The sequence below is a fragment of the Tamandua tetradactyla genome, chromosome 2, assembly GCF_023851605.1.
Source record: "Tamandua tetradactyla isolate mTamTet1 chromosome 2, mTamTet1.pri, whole genome shotgun sequence".
NCBI classification, from domain to species: domain Eukaryota; kingdom Metazoa; phylum Chordata; class Mammalia; order Pilosa; family Myrmecophagidae; genus Tamandua; species Tamandua tetradactyla.
Genome location: NC_135328.1, coordinates 54904926 through 54926453, shown reverse-complemented (window position 1 = coordinate 54926453; position 21528 = coordinate 54904926). Strand labels below are relative to the sequence as shown.

The 21528-nt window shown below is 37.5% G+C and overlaps 1 protein-coding gene and 1 long non-coding RNA gene across 2 annotated transcripts in view; one reads left to right on the top strand and one right to left on the bottom strand.

Annotated features, from left to right (window-relative positions):
• The window catches only part of MED27 (mediator complex subunit 27), a 333651-nt gene that overhangs the window by 284991 nt on the left and 27132 nt on the right, over positions 1-21528 (top strand). Inside the window, exons 5-6 of the mRNA XM_077147305.1 lie at positions 4012-4119; positions 20398-20439. Of these exons, the coding sequence (XP_077003420.1) occupies positions 4012-4119; positions 20398-20439 (150 nt within the window). The remainder of the gene's footprint in view (positions 1-4011; positions 4120-20397; positions 20440-21528) is intronic.
• Positions 1-21528, bottom strand: part of LOC143672829 (uncharacterized) — a 112775-nt gene that overhangs the window by 67781 nt on the left and 23466 nt on the right. The window lies entirely within an intron of this gene.

Genomic DNA, 21528 nt, shown 5'->3' with positions numbered 1-21528 from the left:
TGATATTCTCACAAGCAGTGGAGACAACCAAAGCAATAGGCCGAGCCCTCAATCTTGTGGTTTGTTCATATGAACCTTTTCTCCACAAAGGACAAGCTAAGCCTACTTAAAATTAGGCCTAAGAGTCACCCCTAAAGAACTTCTTTTATTGCTCAGATGTGGCCTCTCTCAGCCAACACAATAAGTAAACTCACGGCTCTTCCCCTCTCTACATGGGACGTGACTCCCAGGGATGTAAACCTTCTTGGCAACGTGGTACAGAAATACTAGAATAATCTGGGACTCAGCATCAAGGAAATGAGAAAACCTTCTAGACCAGAACAGGGAAGAGAGAAGTGAAGCAAAATAGTGTCAATGGCTGAGATATTTCAAACAGAGTTGAGAGGATATTGTGGAGGTTATTCTTATGCATTATATAGATATCACCTGTTTAGTTAAGGTATAATGGAGAGGCTAGAGGGAAGTGCCTGAAAATGTAAAACTGTGTTTCAGTAGCCATATTTCTTGAAGATGATTGTATAATGATATAGCTTTTGCAGTGTGACTCTGTGATTGTGAAAACCTTGTGTCTGATGCTCCTTTTATGTATGTTATGGACAGATGAGTAAAACATATGGATTAAAAATTAATAAATAATAGGGGGAACAAATGTTAAATTTAGTAGATTGAAATGCTAGTGATCAATGAAAGGGGTGACAAAAAAAGAAGTCAGGAGCCAACCTGAAAGAGATGTCCACTGGCCATTGATGGGGCAATTAATGCAGTAATGCATTAGTGTAGTACCTTTCTTACAATTGATGAACCAATATTATTATAATTATATTATCAACTAAAGTCCGTTAGGGTTCTCTCTGTGTATTGTACATTCTGTGGTGGTTTTTTTTAATTATTTTTTTATTTTTGTAATATATTTACAACATAGAATTTCAGTTTTAACCACTTTCAAGTATACAATTCACTGGTGTTAATTATGTTCACAGTGTTGTTCCACCATCAACTCCATCCATTACCAAAACTTTTCCATCATCCCAAACAGAAATTCTGTGCCAATTAAAAGTCCCATTCCTCACCTGTACTCTTACCCTTAATAACCTGTAAGTGAATTTCTATCTCTATGAATTTATATAGTCTATTTATTTTCATATAAGTGAGATTATACAATACCTGTCCTTTTATGTCTGGGTTATTTTACTCATTCATGTTTTGGCATGTATTAGCTTCATTCCTTTTATAGCTAAATAATATTCCATTTTATGTAAATGGTACATTTTGTTTATCCATTCATGCTTTGGGGATACTTGGGTTCCTTCCTCCTTTTTGGCTGTTATAAATTGTGCTACTGTGAACATTGGCGTGCAAATATCTATTCAAGTCCCTGCTTTCCATTCTTTTAGCTATATACCTAAAAGAGAGATCGCCAGGTCATATAGTAAAAATACACTTAACTTTCTAAAGAACAGCCACTGCACCTTTTTAATTTCCTCCAGTAGTGCACCAGGATTCCTAATCCTCTCCACATTTATTTTCCTTTTTTCAAGTAATAACTATTCTAGTGGGTGTGAAGTTGTATCTCATTGTGGTTTTGATTTGCATTTCCCCGATAACTAATGATGTTGTGTTTTGTTTCATTGGCCATTTGTATGTCTTCTTTGGAGAAATATCTATTCAAGTCTTGGTCATTTGTTAAATTGGCTTGTTTGTTTTTCTCTTGTTGAGTTGTAGGTGTTCTTTTTATATTCTGGATATCAAACCCCTATTGGATGTGTAGTTTCCATATTTCTTCTCCCATCCTGTAAATTGTCTTTTCACATTCTTGATAATGTCCTTTGCACAAAGGTTTTTAATTTTGATCAAATCTAGTTTATCTATTTTTTCTCATCATGCTCTTGGTATAAAATCGAAGAATCCATTGCCTAATTCAGGTCCTAAAGATATTCCCCTATGTTTTCTATTAAGAATTTTATAGTTTTAGCACTTATATTTACGTTGTTGAACCCTTTCAAGTTAATTTTTGTGTAAGGTATGAGGTAGGAGTCTACTTTTATTTCTTTGCAGGTGACTATCCAGTTTTCCCAGCACCATTTGTTCAAGAGACTATTCTTTCCCCATGAAGTGAACTTGGTACCCATGTCAAAAATCAATTGACAGGGTGGACCACGGTGGCTGAACAGGCAGAGTTCTTGCCTACCAGGCTGGAGATTTGGGTTCGATTTCCAGTGCCTGCCCATGCAAAGAAAAAAAAATCAATTGGCCATAGATTGAGAAAGCCTTCTTGACCAGAAGGGGGAACAGAGAAATGAGACAAAATAAAGTTTCAGTGGCTGAGAGATTTCAAACAGAGTCAAGAGGTTATCCTGAAGGCTGTTCTTAGGCATTATATATACATTCCTTTTTTCAGTTTATGGTGTATTGGAGTGGCTGGAGGGAAGCACCTCAAACTTTTGTGCTGTGTTCCAGTTGCCTTGATTCCTGAAGCCAAGTGTATAATGTTACAACTTTTCCAGTGTGACTGTGATTGTGAAAACCTTGTGTCTGATGCTCCTTTTATCCAGGGTATGGACAGATGAGTAAAAAAAATAAGTAATAGGGTAGATAAGGGGTAAAATAAATTGGGTAGATTGAAATACTAGTGATCAATGAGAGGAAGGGATAACGTGGGTGGGATGTATGAGTTTTTTCCTTTTTATTTCTTTTTCTGAAGTGATGCAAATACTCCAAAAATGATCATGGTGATGAATACACAACTATGTGATAATATTGTGAACCATCGATTGTATATCATGTATGGACTGTATGTGTGTGAATATTTGTCAAAAATCAGTTGGCCAGTCAGGCCGCAGTGGCTCAGCAGGAAGAGTTGTCACTTGCCATGCCAGAGACCCAGATTCGATTCTCGGTGCCTGCCCATGTCAAAAAAAAAAAAAAAAAAATCAGTTGGCCATAGGTGTTGATGGTTTATTTCTGAACTCACAATCCTATTACATTGGTCGGTATGTCTGTCCATTTGCCAGTGGTACACTGTTTTGCTGTTTAAGGCTGAGGCTTCTCTCTTACTGAGGTTTAAAGAGTTTTCTTTCAGCTATAATTCTATAATGCCAGAACCTCATTGGAACAACCCAGACCATGGATCTTGGATTGGTCCTGTGCTGGCTCTGCCTCTCAGTTCTCATCTATGAAATAAAGGGTCAGTAAAGTATTATAGGAGTTATGCAGGCTCTTGAAAAGAAAGGTGCTATTTCTGTTCTTATTGCTGATCCTATTTCAGCAAACACAGCAGGTTACTTTTTCCCTAGCATATATGAAACTGCCCCTTTTTGAGTTTTGGGGTTTTTTTCATCCATAATACATGCTTATGTTGTAAGATAATAAAAGCATTTAAGTGTATTTCCAAGATAAAATTCAGCTACTTTTCTTTTACCTCCACATTTTATTCGGTACCTTTTACCTCCACATATTATTCGGCATCAGGTCTCCAGTTTATACCAGCTGTTACAAATGTATAATTCAACCAGAGGGTTTTTGATGTTGCCTTCCTTGTATTTTCTTATGTTTACATATTCTGTGGGTATACATATGATCATGACATAATATGAAAACAAACATGCTCACTAAATCCTAGAAGGCCAGAATTATAGGATACTCTTTGAAGAAGATAATCTTAAGACAAAAAAAAAGGAAATTTTAATTTTATCTAGCAGACAGTTAACATGTGAAACTTTTCCTTAGAGTGTACAAGGCAAAAATATAAATAAAGTCAGGGTACTTAGATGCGTTGGGGCTCACTATATCTTTATAAGGAATTACAGGAAAAACTTGCCATTGTCAAGAGTTTGTTCTTAAATGCTTTAGGATGATAACACAAGGAACAATCATGACTTCCTCAAAATGTCCTTTGTTACATTTCTCAGAAACAGGATGGATAATCTTTTTCTCATAGTGGTCTTGCCCAGCTTTGTGTGATTTGCATGTTCAGGTATAGGCTTTCATGTTTTCATGCATGTGTTTTGACAGGTGACCTTGGGAAAAGTGTTGAAGGTGATTGTCGTCATGCGGAGTCTATTTATTGATCGGACAATAGTAAAGGGGTATAATGAAAATGTCTACACAGAAGATGGCAAGGTATTCTGGAGTCTTTTTGTTTTGATTTTGTTTATCACAGAAGAAAATGTAATAAAGTCCCAGATGAATGACATTAAAAACTAGCAATCAGGGGGTGCAAGGGTAGTTTGATGGTGGAATTCTCACCTGCCATGCAGGAGACCTGGGTTCAATTTCTTGCCCATGCTACCCCACCCCCACCCCTACCCCCATCCCAACCCCACCCCCCCCAAGAAAAATCCAACAAAATGGTGCTGCAATAATGGGATAGCTACATGGAAAAAGAATGAACTGTGACCCCCACCCATACAGCATACAAAAAACAAACAAAATGAGCAATCATAGCTAAAATGATCGAGCATGGGTATGTCAGTATGAAGATGAACACTTTACCAAAAAAAAAATTTTTCATTGTTTCTGCTTGCATTTTGTATCAAGCTTCTACATTTTTCTCTAAGCCTGATGCCCTTAGTTGAATTTCTGATTTATTACTGTAGACCCTAGTTGCCTTATTAAACATGTCTTCTGAGAAAATAGAATTTGTTTCTTTTTTTTTTTTGGCCAAGACAAGTAGCATATTGATAGCCCAGGGTTTAGAATTTTGCTTTTACTAGAACTGTGAGGAATATTCTAGGTTTGACACACAACTGGATGACAATCATTTTTCCATGATGTTCACAAGTAGCCCTTAGGAAGTTGCTTATCCACAGTAGCATATCTGGATTAGCTGCTATTGAAAAAAAATAAGTTATTTCCATGGGTGATTTGTTTCATAGAAAGTTCACTTATGTGAACCCCTAATTTCTTTTGGCTGCACACACTCCATATGACTCTATAGAGAGCATCAAAGGATACTAATAGGAGCTGACAGCCTTCATTTGTGTTTGCTTCCAGAGTGTAATGAACACTCTGCCTGAGATACTCACCCATACTCACCCTGGTCATTTCCCAGCTCTAAATCTCAATCTCCCCCACTCTCAGGAGCTTTCCCTTCTCCTGATGAACCCCATTAATATGTAAAAGTTTGTTAATGCTAACACTCACCACCCAAAGGCCACATTATAATGAGCATAGAATATTCTTCAGGAAAAAAGTGATAAATGTGGCTGAGTACCTAATAGTCTTATGTAAGGTTTATAAGCCATAATATAAAGAGACATGTATCTTGAACAAGTACAGCCTGACATTCCACATGTATTTTATCTAAATAGGAAACTACCCTTACTCTAAGGACTGTACCAGGTTCTCTCAATATCCCTGTTGATAGCCCATCATTCATTAAGTGGAGATTTTGTTTGTTTGTTTTTTGTTTTTGGAAGAAACAAATGTCCATGGAACAAATGTGAAAAATAAAGTATATAATCAAAGCAGACATCATATGTGTATATATGATTCATAAACTGTGATGGCAGTTCCAAAAGAGATATCCCAAACTGCAGCGGAAGCAACACTAGAATAGTATATAACTTGCCAAGGAGACCCTAGGTTAGTGGTCATTTAGAGATATGGTTCTTGATTTTTTCAAGGTTTACAACTTTATAGTTATACCTGGTATAAAGCATAACCCATGCTCTCAAAGGACTTATAAGTGAATTGGAGAGATAAAAAATATAAGTGCATAAAAAGTTAAATGATATTTAGGATCATCCTATACTAAATCCGGGATACAAATGAAGCATGTTTTGAATTTAGATGACAAGAAAGAGTGGCTATTTTACCCACTTTGCATGGTCTCTCAAGCATTATATTTATTTAATTGAATATTCTATATTGAAAGTGTCCAAAATAATACATGAAATCACCTAGTATTTCATCGCCTAAGAAATGCTCAAATTTATTGTTAGCATTATATTTATTTTGCCCTTAAAAGAACTGGAAAATAGTTCATATGTACACTTATACAGTTTCTCGCTAGTTTCTCCTCTTCAACTGCTTTAAGTAGTTCCTTCTCTTTCATTTACCCCTGAACTCCCAGTTTCCCCAGGGTTGTCTTCTCTTTCTGCCCATCCTCTTAGCCATTCTTATCCATTCCTGTGGTTTCACATATAACCCACACAGGAATTACTCATTTTGTTTCTAGATCGTATATCCCCTCTGAGTTACAGGCCTGCATTTCCAATGGACCCCCCCTGATGTATCTCGGTTCAGCATGTCTACAACTAAGCTCATTATCTTATTCCCTAAACTTGATTTTTCTCCTCTATTCCTTATCTTGGTTAATTGTAACACCATCTAGTTGCTCAAGCCTTCCTTCCTCTGATCGCCCATAACTAGTCTGTCAGTGGGTTGTGGCAAGTCTCTCTCTTAAATATCTCTCAAATTGGGCCCCTTCTTTCCATCTTCATTCTTTTTAGGTTCTCATTATTTCTCAACTGAATGACTGCACTAGCCTTCTCACTTCTGATCTCCACTCTTAATTCCTTCCCACAGTCTGTCCTTCACGTAGCTTCCAGAGCAATCTTCCTAAAATACACACCAAAGCATATGATCCTCTTGCTTTTCACCATCTCCCCACTGCCCAGAGCAGCCCTTCCCAGAGTAGGATATTAATAGGCACAAAGTGGTCCATGGTCACAAAAGTTTGAAAAACACTGGGTTAGAAAAAGTTCAGTTGGTTTGTTTCCTATAGAAATTCCCAGAATCTTTAGTTTGTTTATGTGCCTTATTGATCTCAAAGAGAGTTTTATACAATGTGACATTTTCCTAATTTATTTGACCACCAAATTCTTATTTTTTTCTTCATTTATTCTTAGAGCATATTGTGTCAGTGTTTTGTAGATCAAACATCTGGAAATTGTGATTTATAAAATAAAATCCAAATTCCTTAATAAAGTATATAAATGCTTAATGATATGGCTCGTGCTTTCCTTTCTGACCTCATGTGCCATCGTTCTGTGCATACAACTCGTCTTACTATCCAGCCTTGTATGCTTGCTCCTTGTGGTTCCCAAAACTTTCACACATTTGCACATTCTGCAATGTGCCCTTTGTCTAGTATGGTTTCCCCTCCTAGTCTACTTGACAAACTCCTACTCTTCCTTTAACATGTGTGACTTAAATGTCATCTTCCTTTGCGTCCTGTACCCATTTTCCCAGGAGCTCTTGTGTGAGCACTGTACTTAAGAGCATAATCTCTGGAACACAGCAGATAGGTTTGCCTCTACTTACAGCACAATTTATCATTGTCCTTATTAATTTATCCATGGAATTTTGAACACTTTTTTATTAGTACTAAAACTGTATTATGAGTATTCATTTACATGTCTATCTAGAATTAATAAGATTTTTTGGTGGTAACCTTTATTGTATGGTAAGTATTGTGCTAAAGTAAACTTTGCCTACAGTTGTAATTGAATCCTCCTAACAAGTTCATGACATATAAGTATTGCCATCATATTTGTTTTACACATAAGAGAATTGAGATACATAATTTGCCCACAGTTCCACAGAGCCAAATCTCAAATCTGCATCTGCAAATCCTATCACTCTGTGTCCCTAGGATGCAACTCAGTATCTGGAATGCAATAGAAACTCATAGTATACGAAGTGGGTAATGAATAAGTCTAAAACACATCACTGGGGCATGAAAAAGTTTTAACTGGAGTAGAAAAGTGGAGAACCAAAAAGTAGAGATAGGAATTAAAAGAAGCAGCAAGGAATAAAGTCATAAATCAGTCAAAGAATACACACACATTTTCCTAATCAGGTTAACATGTATTCTCTGATTCTTATCATGAATGTAGTGCTACAGAATGCTGTTATTCCCATTAACAACTACCATCATTGGCCCAAATGGTAAGCAGGGACCTGAAAACTGAAATAGCAATATTGAGAAGACTAAGTCCGTTCTTATTTTAAAAGTATATTAAGGAGAGGGGCCAAGATGATGGCTTAGCAATGTGCACGTTTTAGGTCGTCCTCTAGAGCAACTACTAAATAACCAGAAACAGTACAGAACAGTTCCCGGAGCCACGTCAGTGACCGGACACACAGCGTACCCCAGTCTGGACTAGCTGGACTGGCTGCAAGCCTCCCCCAAACCATGAGTTCCCCAAGCTGCGGCAGCTGGCGCCCGGCGCCCCTCCTCCACAGACGGCTTCCCAGAGGGAAAGGAAAGAGACTCTAAACCTGGTCAAGGCAGAGGTCGCTCACTGGGCTCACGGAAAAGAGGAAAGGGGAGGAAACGGAGGCTTTAGTGGCTATGTCTCTACAGAGACTTGACAGCCTCTGGATTCAGCGGCAGGACTTCTTGGGCTGCAACTGCCCCAGGCATAGGCAGAAACGGGCTGCTTTCAGGGCTGTCTCCCACCTGTGCCTTCCCCAGGAGAGGGGTGAAGCCCAACTGAGGTGGAATCCCTCCCTCAAGGAATTCAGACCCCAGGGCTTGGCAGTTTGAAGCCATTAAAACCAGTCTACAGCCTCTCCTGCATCTCCACCACGCCCCCAGCAGGGAGAGTCTGCCAAAGTTAAAAGTGCCGCAACATCTTTTGCTGGTGCGACCCACAGGCAGGCACATCACATACTGGGCAGGATAAGAAAAACAGAGCCCAGAGACTTCACAGGAAAGTCTTTTAACCTGCTGGGTCTCACCCTCAGGGAAAACTGACACAGGTGACTCCTTGCCCCTGATAGGAGGCCAGTTTAGTCCAGGAAAACCTGGCTAAAGTCTATAATACCTACATAGACCCTCCTAAGGGTGGAGAGGGAAAAGGCACCATACAGGCAGGGCAAGAAACAAGAAAACAAGAACTGAAAATTTATTCTCTATAAAACAAAACCTAAGCTAGAGATCCAGAAAAAGCTGAACTGAAGGTCAAAGAACAGATAGACAACAAATTCATCTAGCAAGAAAACCCTAGATAAGAAAAGTGAAAGCAATCACCAGAATAAACTAATTAAGGTAATTAAATGTCTAGACGCCAGCAAAAAATAACAAATCACACCAGGAAAATTGAAGATATGGCCCAGTCAAAGGAACAAACCAATAGCTCAAATGAGATAGAAAAGCTGAAACAACTAATTCAGAATATACTAACAGACATGGAAAACCTCATCAAAAACCAAATCAATGAATTGAGGGAGGATATGAAGAAAGCAAGGAACGAACAAAAAGAAGAAATGGAAAGTCTGAAAAAACAAATCACGGAACTTTTGGGGATGAAAGCTACAGTAGAAGAGATGAAAAAAACAATGGAAACCTACAATGGTAGATTTCAAGAGACAGAGGTTAGGATTAGTGAACTGGAGAATGGAACATCTGAACTCCGACAAGATACAGAAACTATAGGGAAAAAAATGGAAAAATATGAGCAGGGACTCAGGGAACTGAATGATAATATGAAGCACACAAATATACGTGTTGTGGGGGTCCTGGAAGGAGAAGAGAAGGGAAAAGGAAAAGAAAAACTAATGGAAGAAATTATCACTGAAAATTTCCCAATTCTTATGAAAAACCTAAAATTACAGATCCAAGAAGTGCAGCATACCCCAAAGAGAATAGATCCAAATAGATGTTCTCCAAGACACTTACTAGTCAGAATGTCAGAAGTCAAAGAGAAAGAGAGGATCTTGAAAGCAGCAAGAGAAAAGCAATCCATCACATACAAGGGAAACCCAATAAGACTATGTGTAGATTTCTCAGCAGAAACCATGGAGGCGAGAAGACAGTGGGATGATATGTTTAAATTGCTAAAAGAGAAAAACTGCCAACCAAGACTTCTATATCCAGCAAAATTGTCCTTCAAAAATGAGGGAGAAATTAAAACATTTTCAGACAAAAAGTCACTGAGAGAATTTGTGACCAAGAGACCAGCTCTGCAAGAAATACTAAAGGGAGCACTAGAGACAGATACGAAAAGACAGAAGAGAGAGGTGTGGAGAAGAGTGTAGAAAGAAGGAAAATTAGATATGACATACAAAATACAAAAGGCAAAATAGTTGAAGAAAGTACTACCCAAACAGTAATAACACTAAATGTTAATGAACTGAACTCCCCAAACAAAAGACATAGACTGGCAGAATGGATTAAAAAACAGGAGCCTTCTATATGCTGTCTATAGGAAACACATCTTAGACCCAAAGATAAACATAGGTTGAAAGTGAAAGGTTGGGAAAAGATATTTCATGCAAATAACCAGAAAAGAGCAGGAGTAGCTATACTAATATCCAACAAATTAGACTTCAAATGTAAAACAGTTAAAAGAGACAAAGAAGGATACTATGTACTAATAAAAGGAACAATTCAACATGAAGACATAACAATCATAAATATTTATGCACCGAACCAGAACGCCCCAGAATACATGAGGCAAACACTGCAAACACTGAAAAGGGAAATAGACACATCTACCATAATAATTGGAGACTTCAATTCCCCACTCTCATCAATGGACAGAACATCTAGACAGAGGATCAATAAAGAAACAGAGAATTTGAATATTACTATAAATGAGCTAGACTTAACAGACATTTATAGGACATTACACCCCACAACAGCAGGATACATCTTTTTCTCAAGTGCTCATGGATCATTCTCAAAGATAGACCATATGCTGGGTCACAAAGCAAGTCTCAACAAATTTAAAAAGATTGAAATCATACAAAACACTTTCTCAGATCATAAAGGAATGAAGTTGGAAATCAATCATAGGTAAAGCGCCAGAAAATTCACAAATATGTGGAGGCTCAACAACATACTCTTAAACAACCAGTGGGTCAAGGAAGAAATTACAAGAGAAATCAGTAAATATCTCGAGGCAAATGAAAATGAAAACACAACATATCAAAACTTATGGGATGCAGCAAAGGCAGTGCTAAGAGGGAAATTTATTGCCCTAAATGCCTATATCAAAAAAGAAGAAAGGGCAAAAATACAGGAATTAACTGTCCACTTGGAAGAACTGGAGAAAGAACAGCAAACTAACCCCAAAGCAAGCAAATAGAAAGAAATAACAAAGATTAGAGCAGAAATAAATGAAATTGAGAACATGAAAACAATTGAGAAAATCAATAAAACCAGAAGTTGGTTCTATGAGAAAATCAATAAGATTGATGGGCCCTTAGCAAGATTGACAAAAAGAGGAAGAGAGAGAATGCAAATAAATAAGATCAGAAATGGAAGAGGAGACATACCACTGACCCCACAGTAATAAAGGAGGTAATAACAGGATACTATGAACAACTTTACGCTAATAAATACAACAATGTAGATGAAATGGACAAGTTCCTAGAAAGGCATGAACAACCAACTTTGACTCAAGAAGAAATAGATGACCTCAACAAACCAATCACAAGTAAAGAAATTGAATCAGTCATTCAAAAGCTTCCCAAAAAGAAAAGTCCTGGACCAGACAGCTTCACATGTGAATTCTACCAAACATTCCAGAAAGAATTAGTACCTACCCTGCTCAAATTCTTCAAAAAAATTGAAGTGGAGGGAAAGCTACCTAATTCATTCTATGAAGCCAACATCACCCTCATACCAAAACCAGGCAAAGATATTACAAAAAAAGAAAAATACAGACCAGTCTCTCTAATGAATATAGATGCAAAAATCCTCAACAAAATTCTAGCAAATCGAATCCAGCAACACATTAAAAGAATTATACATCATGACCAAGTAGGATTCATCCCAGGAATGCAAGGATGGTTCAACATAAGAAAATCAATTAATGTAATACATCATATCAACAAATCAAAGCAGAAAAATCACATGATCATCTCAATTGATGCAGAGAAGGCATTTGACAAAATTCAACATCCTTTCCTGTTGAAAACACTTCAAAGGATAGGAATACAAGGGAATTTCCTTAAAATGATAAAGGGAATATATGAAAAACCCACAGCTAATATCATCCTCAATGGGGAAAAACTGAAAACTTTCCCCCTAAGATCAGGAACAAGACAAGGATGTCCACTATCACCATTGTTATTCAACGTTGTGTTGGAAGTTCTAGCCAGAGCAATTAGACAAGAAAAAGAAATACAAGGCATCAAAATTGGAAAGGAAGAAGTAAAACTATCACTGTTTGCAGATGATATGATACTATATGTCGAAAACCCTGAAAAATCCACAGCAAAATTACTAGAGCTAATAAACGAGTACAGCAAAGTGGCAGGTTACAAGATCAACATTAAAAAATCTGTAGTGTTTCTATATACTAGTAATGAACAAGCTGAGGGGGAAATCAAACGAATTCCATTTACAGTTGCAACCAAAAGAATAAAATATTTAAGAATAAATTTAGCTAAAGAGACAAAAGACCTATACAAAGAAAACTACAAGAAACTGTTAAAAGAAATCACAGAAGACCTAAATAGATGGAAGGGCATACCATGTTCATGCATTGGAAGACTAAATATAGTTAAGATATCAATTCTACCTAAATTGATTTACAGATTTAACGCAATACCAATCAAAATCCCAACAACTTACTTTTCAGAAATAGAAAAACCAATAAGCGAATTTATCTGGAAGGGCAGGGTGCCCCCAATTGCTAAAAGTATCTTGAGGAAAAAAAACGAAGCTGGAGGTCTCACGCTGCCTGACTTTAAGGCATATTATGAAGCCACAGTGGTCAAAACAACATGGTACTGGTATAAAGATAGATATATTGACCAATGGAATCGAATAGAGTGTTCAGATATAGACCCTCTCTTCTATGGACATTTGATCTTTGATAAGGCAGTCAAGCCAACTCAATTGGGACAGAACAGTCTCTTCAATAAATGGTGCCTAGAGAACTGGATATCCATATGCAAAAGAATAAAAGAGGACCCGAATCTCACACCCTATACAAAAGTTAACTCAAAATGGATCAAAGATCTGAAGATCAGGTCTAAGACTATAAAATAGTTAAAGGAAAACGTAGGGAAATGTCTAATAAATCTTATAATTGGAGGCGGTTTTATAGACCTTACACCTAAAGCAAGAGCGCTGAAGAAAGAAAGAAAGAAATAGGAACTCCTTAAAATTAAACACTTTTGTGCATCAAAGAACTTCATCAAGAAAGTAAAAAGACAGCCTACACAATGGGAGACAATATTTGGAAACGACATATCAGATAAAGGTCTAGTATCCAGAATTTATAAAGAGATTGTTCAACTCAACAACAAAAAGACAGCCAATCCAATTACAAAATGGGAAAAAGACTTGAACAGATACTTCTCAGAAGAGGAAATACAAATGGCCAAAAGGCACATGAAGAGGTAGATGCTCAATGTCCCTGGCCATTAGAGAAATGCAAATCAAAACCACAATGAGATATCATCTCACACCCACCAGAATGGCCATTATCAACAAAACAGAAAATGACAAGTGCTGGAGAGGATGCCGAGAAAGAGGCACACTTATTCACTGTTGTTGGGAATGTCAGATGGTGCAACCACTGTGGAAGGCAGTTTGGCGGTTCCTCAAAAAGCTGAATATAGAATTGCCATATGACCCAGCAATACCATTGCTAGGTATCTACTCAGAGGACATAAGGGCAAAGACACAAACGGACATTTGCACACCAATGTTTTTAGCAGCATTATTTACAACTGCAAGGAAATGGAAACAGCCCAAATGTCCATCAACAGACGAGTAGCTAAACAAACTGTGGTGTATACATACAATGGAATATTATGCAGCTTTAAGACAGAATAAACTTATGAAGTATGTAACAACACGGATGGACCTTGAGAACATTATGCTGAGTGAGACTAGCCAAAAACTAAAGGACAAATACTGTATGGTCTCATTGATATGAACTGACATTAGTGAATAAACTTGGAATCTTTTGTTCGTAAAAAAAAAAAGTATATTAACATTTGGTAGAGATGCTTTCAAATAACTGCTCTGCCCAGAATCTATCTAATCCTAGCAGATTTGATTAGCCCCATCTTTTTTTCAATGTACTTTACAAAAAATAAAAATAAAGCCATACAGACATTAGTGTTCTATCTTGAATACTGATACTAGTGTATGTGTATTTTTTTATATTGATATGCATATATAAGCATTAGTGCAGTTAATGTGTTAAAATGTCTGGCACATGCCAAATAAAATGTAACATTCAGAGGGAGCCTTTGGAGCCTAAAGTGTGGTCTACAAGAACAAATTGTTGCTTACAATTTGGCTGTTTGAAAAATGCAGCCCTTTTGCCTAAGTGGTTGCCTGGAGAGGTTTTGCTGCAGCCTGCTGGAGCACAACCACTGATATGGTTAAGTGTGGCATGAAAGTCTTGTAGGGCTCACTAGAGTCTGTACTTCTACATACTGAATGTCTGTCTCCATACCCAAAGCAACCAGCATATTCTAAAAGGTTTAATTGTTGTTGCTACACTGGTGGTTCAGTGCCACCCTCAAGTTTCTAGACCTGGTGGGGGGTTTTTTCGATCTGAATCCCAGCAAGGCTATCGCTTGCAGCAAGGCAATCGTTTGCAATAATAGCCTGCACCACTGTCGTTACCTTTCAGTCTCTTTACTCCGTGATGCATATTTTTTATACCAACAAGCACCAGTAGTCTAATTCCTCTAATAAAAAAATAAAATTGCTTTTAAGACTTGTAGACCCACTATGCTCTCTAATCAGGAAATAGCAAAGAACCATGACTCAGCATGTTAAAAGACAAGATTTAACATGAATACCTAGCCATTGTCCTGATTTTATGTTAAACTAACTGAAAATTCTGAGTCTCAGTTGGATTTATCTTATTAGGGAACTTAGGTTATGTTAATGCTATAGCTTCATTAATTACCCCATATCAATAAAAAAGGCAGCTTTTAGCTCCTAGTGTAAGAGAGGAAAAGAAATGGTGGTATCAAAGGAAACCTTCAAAGACAGTGAGAGCTGTCTCCCGGGTAATTCCTGATCCCTGCATTCTTCCCACTTCAAAGTTGTGTGTGTGTGTGTGTGTGTGTGTGTGTGTTTGGGTCGAAGGGGTTGGGGGGAATCTTGAATCTGATTTCTCTAATAAGTGTTGGCATCAGCCCTGTTTGATATTAGATGCAGGGAACATTTTGATTTGTTACAGCCTTTGAAATTGTTCAGACGACCTTCAGAAAAATGGCCTCTTGTTACTTATGGGGAAGAAGGGTGAAAGCTGGGGGAAGGGAAATCCAGTTTAATTCATATGCAGAGGATGCCCTGAAATTGTGCTTTCAGCACTTTTTCAGTAACAAATGTATGTCCTGATTGAAAGTGAAAAGTCGAAGAATAATAGACCAACAACACTGCATTCTTTGGTAAGACTTTTTCACTTTTTATTCTCCACAGGAGGGTGGGCAGTCTTAAGATGACCAAATAGAAGTTCGTGATTTTGGAAACTTGGGTTAACTATGGAGAAATCCATTGGTATTGCTGATTTGTAGCCTTCTTCCCATAAGGACATATTTATTACCTGTTGAGTTTGCAAGATGAGCTACTAAATAAAGGCTTTAAGAGCCGAAATCCCTGTGAGGTGTGTGAGTTTTATTTAGAAATACCAGTTTGGGATAATGTATAATTCATTGTACTGTTTTTTTTTGTTGTTTTTTTTTTTTTTTTTTTTAAGAAAGGGAGGAAGGGAAGGAAAGACAGAGAAGGAAGGAAGGATGGAAGGAAGGAAGGGAGGAAGAAAGGGAAACATCTTTAAACATTTTCTTATTTTTTTATTATATTTTGTTTGTTTGTTTGTTTGTTTTTTTACATGGGCTGGGGCCGGGAATCGAACCGGGGTCCTCCGGCATGGCAGGCAAGCACTCTTGCCCGCTGAGCCACCGCGGCCCGCCCGTACTGTTTTTTTTTAATCAAGAAAAGAATTGATAACTTTTTGATAAGCTGCTGAAATTTTCATTTACTTGCTTCTAAATGAATTTCAGCGGCATTGATTGTAAAAACAGAGCCCTCAAAGCAGATTTGTAATGTTGAACTTTGCAAGAGTACCCCTGGAAGAGCATTGCTTCTGAATTCTAGCTGAGAGGCAGTCTTCCTCTAAGGTTAAGAACTGGACCTCTAGAAACAAACCTGGTTTTGAATTATCTATCACATATTAACTATGTGACCTTGGACTTACAATTTCTCTGAGCTTCAGTTTTCTCATCTGTGAATTAGAAATAGTCATTCTCATGCTATTGTTGGGAGAATCTAAAAAGATAATGTGAATAAAGTGCATAGTAATCAGTAAATTATATCTGCTCTTACTGGTTGTGATGGAGATAGTTATGGTGATGGTCATTGTAGTGGTTAAAATTATCTTGCCTACTGATTTTGGTTCTTTCTGATTTATCTTTTTGGTGAGTACATTTAATTTGCCACTATTTTCGCTATTTCTTCTTGCACATTGAGAGGTCATTTGAAGTCTTGATGTTTGTCCTAAGAGCAGATGTGTCTGTTAAAGCAGTTGGTCATCTGTGGGGTTTGTTTCCAGTTTACTTGAGAGTAGAACACACATTCTAAAGTACTAATTCCAATCCCCAGAGACAAGAAGATGCTCCTAAGACTGTAGATTCAGCCAACAATTATCATAAGGTGGACTTTTTCATTGTAAAATATTTCTAATGCTTGTCCACTTTCTTTTTCTGACACTATAGTTCAGACTAATTTCTCATGTTAGGCTGAGGCTTGTAGCTTCCAGCTCTTTTTTTAATATTTCAGTCAGAAAAAAATTGGTGGCCATGCCTGTCTTTGCAGTAGATAAGCAGAAGCTAATAAATATTCACTTGGACCAATGCTGCTCACCAAAATGAATTTCTGAAATCTTCCTGGCCCTAAGGAAAGGAAGGGCATTGACTCCAGAATGCTCCTTTAAATTGCTTTCTTTGGCGTAAATCTAGCAGAAAATCAAGTACAAACCACCTGCTTATGTGTTCACTACAAAAGGGGAAACCCATTCTTATTGGATCCCTTTCTTACCAGTTTGCACCAGGTAAATAAACTATATTGTCTAAAATCCTTCTACCCCAGATGGTAGGAACTGTTCCCTAGAGTACTGAATAATATATGTAAACTGCTTTTCAAAAAGAGCAACTTCATCACTTTGAATAGGCATGTTTGTTTTGAGAATCCACAATTAGGCTGGAAAGTCCATCTCTTAATTAAGTCCATGCATATTTCTCTCTAGGTAATTTTTTAATTAAACATTTTACAGATACTTGTGGTTCTTTCCCTCTCTTTTAAATAAAAATTTTAGCTTTTCAGTATATATGCAGATTCTTCCTTTTCTGGCTTTGTTTTGTTTTGTTCTGAGTTTTTTGTTTTTGTTTTTGTGGCTCTATATTTTGCCTTGGTCTGCCTGTATATGATGTTAATGGACTGGACAAATACACAGTGGAAAACTTCAGAAGAAACAGCTGTGGGCTGAAAAAAATAGAAGAAAAACTATATTGGTTCCAAGTTCAGACACTGTTTCTCTTCTTGAAATTTAGACTTAAAATCTGCGGCATCTCACTGTTGTCTTGGAAATGATTGATAGGACTAAAAGTTGCAAAAACTTATTTATCCTGCAGTCACTGAACAATCTTTAAATGCTTAATTTTTAAGCCCTAGGCTAAACTGATGCACCAAGAAGGTAATATGAACCTGACTTATCCTTTCAAACATGGACACCTGATGAACAGTAGTTTTCTTCAACAGAAATGATAAAGTAGGGAAATAATTAAAATATTTTTTTAATGAGTTTCTTTTGAGATTTCTTTCTGAGTTATCTGGAGGTATCTTGCCAACCCCCACCCCTACCTCACCTCTATTGTTAGCCTGTAAAATTGAAAGTCTGTTAATGCTTAAAGATTTCTAAAATTCTTATTCCTGTCAACTAATTTAAGTTGAGATTAGTGCTGTGAAAATGGATCCCACCTTTCTGAAGAGCAGTTTGGCCAGAGTAGAAGCAGTCCTGTTAGAAGGCTCTGTGGAAATCCAGAAAAGATATGGTGCAAATAGTCAGGAGAGGGAGAAGTAGAAGCATTCGAGGTATATTTTCCAGGTGGAATGAATGAATGTTTGATCAATCAAAAGCTCTCAGTTTTCAGGGTCTGTAGTCAATAGTAACATTGTAATATGCTTCCACTGAATGTAACAAAAAAATTATGCCAAAATTAACAGCTGGGGGGCCTGGGGAAGGGGTATGAGTTCCTCGTTGAAAAAAATAGATTATGGTAGTGAAAGCGTATCTATACACTTAGGTTGGATTGTATGATGTGTGAATAAAACTTCAAAAATGGCAAAGAGAAGCAAATGCTAGAGAAAATGAGGAGAAAGATGTGTCTATTCACTGTTAGTAGGGAAACTGAAAGGTGCAGCCCCTTGGAGGGTAGTGTGATGGTTCCACAGGAGGCTAAGAATGGGGTCCACCATATGATCCTGAAACCCTGTTGCTCAATATATATCTGGAGGAGTGTGGGAACAGGAGTGGACATTTGCACACTGGTGTTCATGGTGGCAGTGTTCCTGATCCACAGTGGGTGAAGGTGGCCTAAGGGTACGTACAACTGAGGAATGGAAGGGGAAACTATGGTGTATACATAGAATGGGGTACTGAGCAACCACAAGAAGGAGTGAAGTGAGGCATGCATCTAGGTGGATGAACTTTAAGGACTGTATGTTGAATGAGAAAAGGACTATGTTGAATGAAATATCAGGAACAAAAACACAAATATTATCATGCCTCAATCATATCAACTAACTATAATATAAAAAACCCAGTGAACTGAAGTCGAGAACATGGGTTATCAGATTGGGGCCTATTGTAAAGGGTCCTAGAGTATAAGCTCTTAGAGTAGTCACATATATCCAGGAGGTGTAACTGTTCAATTTCTGATACTGAGCCATTTGTATATAACCTGCTCATTTCCAGAAACTTCGGATATTTGTGTGACACCTGAGACTCAGTTAGAGCTCTGAAGCTATGAAAGTCAGCAGTACCCCATACAAGAACTGTTTAAAATGTTGAAAAAGTGATCAGACTTCAAGTAGAGATATGAATGGAGCTGATCTGGATAGGACTGAGGTATATTCAGAATGCAGTAAAGGATGATATCCTCCATATTTTAAAACTTCTATTTCTGGTGAGACTAAAGGGAGAGATGTTTATTTGGTGCAAAATGTATACTTTGGATAGTGCATTTCCTATTTTAACTTGTATAGTCAATTTAGATGAACACCATAAGTACATGGGATCTTGAATAGGGTGTGAGATTTTGTTGGTTTGTCCAGGTTAGTGTGATGCCCTGTTATATCCCAAGTAATTTGGGCAATAAAAAAAAAAAAAAGTATTTGCAAAATCCCCTTAGGGGAATAGGGAGAAAGGAGGAAATATTCAACTTCCCCATTCGGAGAATTTCTAATATTCTTACAAGCAGTGGGGACAATCAAATCAATAGGCCCAACCCTCGATTTTGGGGTTTGCCCCTATGAATCTTATTCCTGCAAAGGATAGGCTAAGCCTACTTAAAATTATGCCTGAGAGTCACCCCTAGAGAACCTCTTTTGTTACTCAGATGTGGCCCCTCTTTCTAAGCCAACTTCGCAGGTGAACTCACTGCCCTCCCTCCTACATGGGACGTGACTCCCAGAGGTGTAAATCTCCTTGGCAGCATGGAACAGAAATCCCAGGATGGGCCGAGATCTAGTATCAAGGGATTGAAAAAGACTTCTTGACCAAAAGGGAGACGAGAGAAAGGAGACAAAGTTTCAGTGACTGAGAGATTTCAAACAGAGTTGAGAGGTTATCCTGGAGGTTATTCTTATGCATTATATAACTATCCCTTTTTAGTTAATGATGTATTGGAGTGGCTGGAGGCAAATACCTGAAACTATTAAACTATGTTCCAGTAATCTTGTTCTTAAAACAATTGTATAAAGATATAACTTTTACAGTGTGACTGTGTGGTTGTGAAAACCTTGTGTCTGATGCTCCTTTTATCCAGGATATGAACAGATGAGTAAAAAAAAATGGATAGAAATAAATAAATAATGGGGGGGCAGAGGGTAAAATAATTTCTTTTTCTGGAGGGATGCAAATGTTCTAAAACATGATCATGGTGATGAATACACAACTATGTGATGATATTGTGAGCTATTGATTCTATGACTGTGTATGGAATGTATGTGTGTGAAGATTTCTCAATAAAAAAATTTTTTTTAAAGAATAGAGGAAATTCAAGCAGGAGATTTAAGATCCTTTTCAACCCTGAGGTTCTGTTATTCTATAATCAGAATATTTGTTTGTTTTTTCCAAACTTAGTAAGTGTAGCAGTAGTTACAACATCCTTTCTTGAACTCTGAAATTCAAAAGTCAATGCTGATGATATTTTTATCTCTCTCTCTACCCCACCCCATTCCAGCTTGATATATGGTCCAAATCCAACTATCAAGTGTTCCAGAAGGTAAGTTATACTTGTTACTTCTCACTCAAGAAACCTTAAGGAAAGTGTGAATACTTTGTAGTAATAACCTTGCTTTCAAATTATGGGCCTTTTAAAAAATGAAAATAGCCAATTCAAAAGATACTCATTATATGGTTCCATTTATATGGAACATTAGCATTATAAGTCATTCTGAAAAAGACAAAACCATAGGAACAGAAATCATATCAGTGATTGCCAGGGACTGAAGGTGGAGGCAGGGGATTGGCTACAAAGGGGCATAAGGGGCATATTGGGGTGCTAGAAATATTCTGTATCATAATTGTGATGGTAATTATACAATTAAATATGCCAAAACTCATAGAACTATATATACTTACAAAGGGTGATGTAAATCATACCTTAATGAACCTGACTTAAAAAAAAAAAAAAAAAAGCAAACAACCATAGGTTTTGGTGTTGCTTCAGGCACAACCCATAAATTTTAAAACTTTGGTATCTCAGAGTGTTAGTGGTCTGAGAAGGTACCTTAGGGATGGACTGAAGGGGGCATGCTTGCCAGGCTGGCTCTGCCCTCACCTTTCCCCACTGCGCCATCCCTACTTTAGCAATTGTTGCTCTGGTGACCATATATTGGGCTCCTCATAAAATGCTGTTTGGAAAATGTTAGAAAAAATTGAAGTGTGAGTAGAAAAAGTCTATTTCCCATATCTCATTAGTGGAAGTGTCCCCTTGCCTGGACTAGCTCAATACCTGTGCCTTATGAGGGTTTCTACCACCCCAACATACTGAAGACCAAACCACCACACCCCTCGCCTCAGGGCAAGGTACCTGCTAGTTTCCTTCTTTTACATCCTCTATCTCTGCCTTCATTCAGTAGTACAAATAATAAAGAATTAGTTGATTTTTCATTGATTCCCTTATCAAGGTAAATAATTACTTATGGAGTCCCATTATCATGTGCCAGGCACTTTGCTAAGTGCTAGGGATACAGGTGAAAACAGACAAGAAACCATAATAAAAGAGTCAATATGTTAGATAACTCCAGGTTGTTCCTAGTGGACCACGAACCACAGGTTCTAATTCTTGAAATGAGGGTAGTCGGAGGAG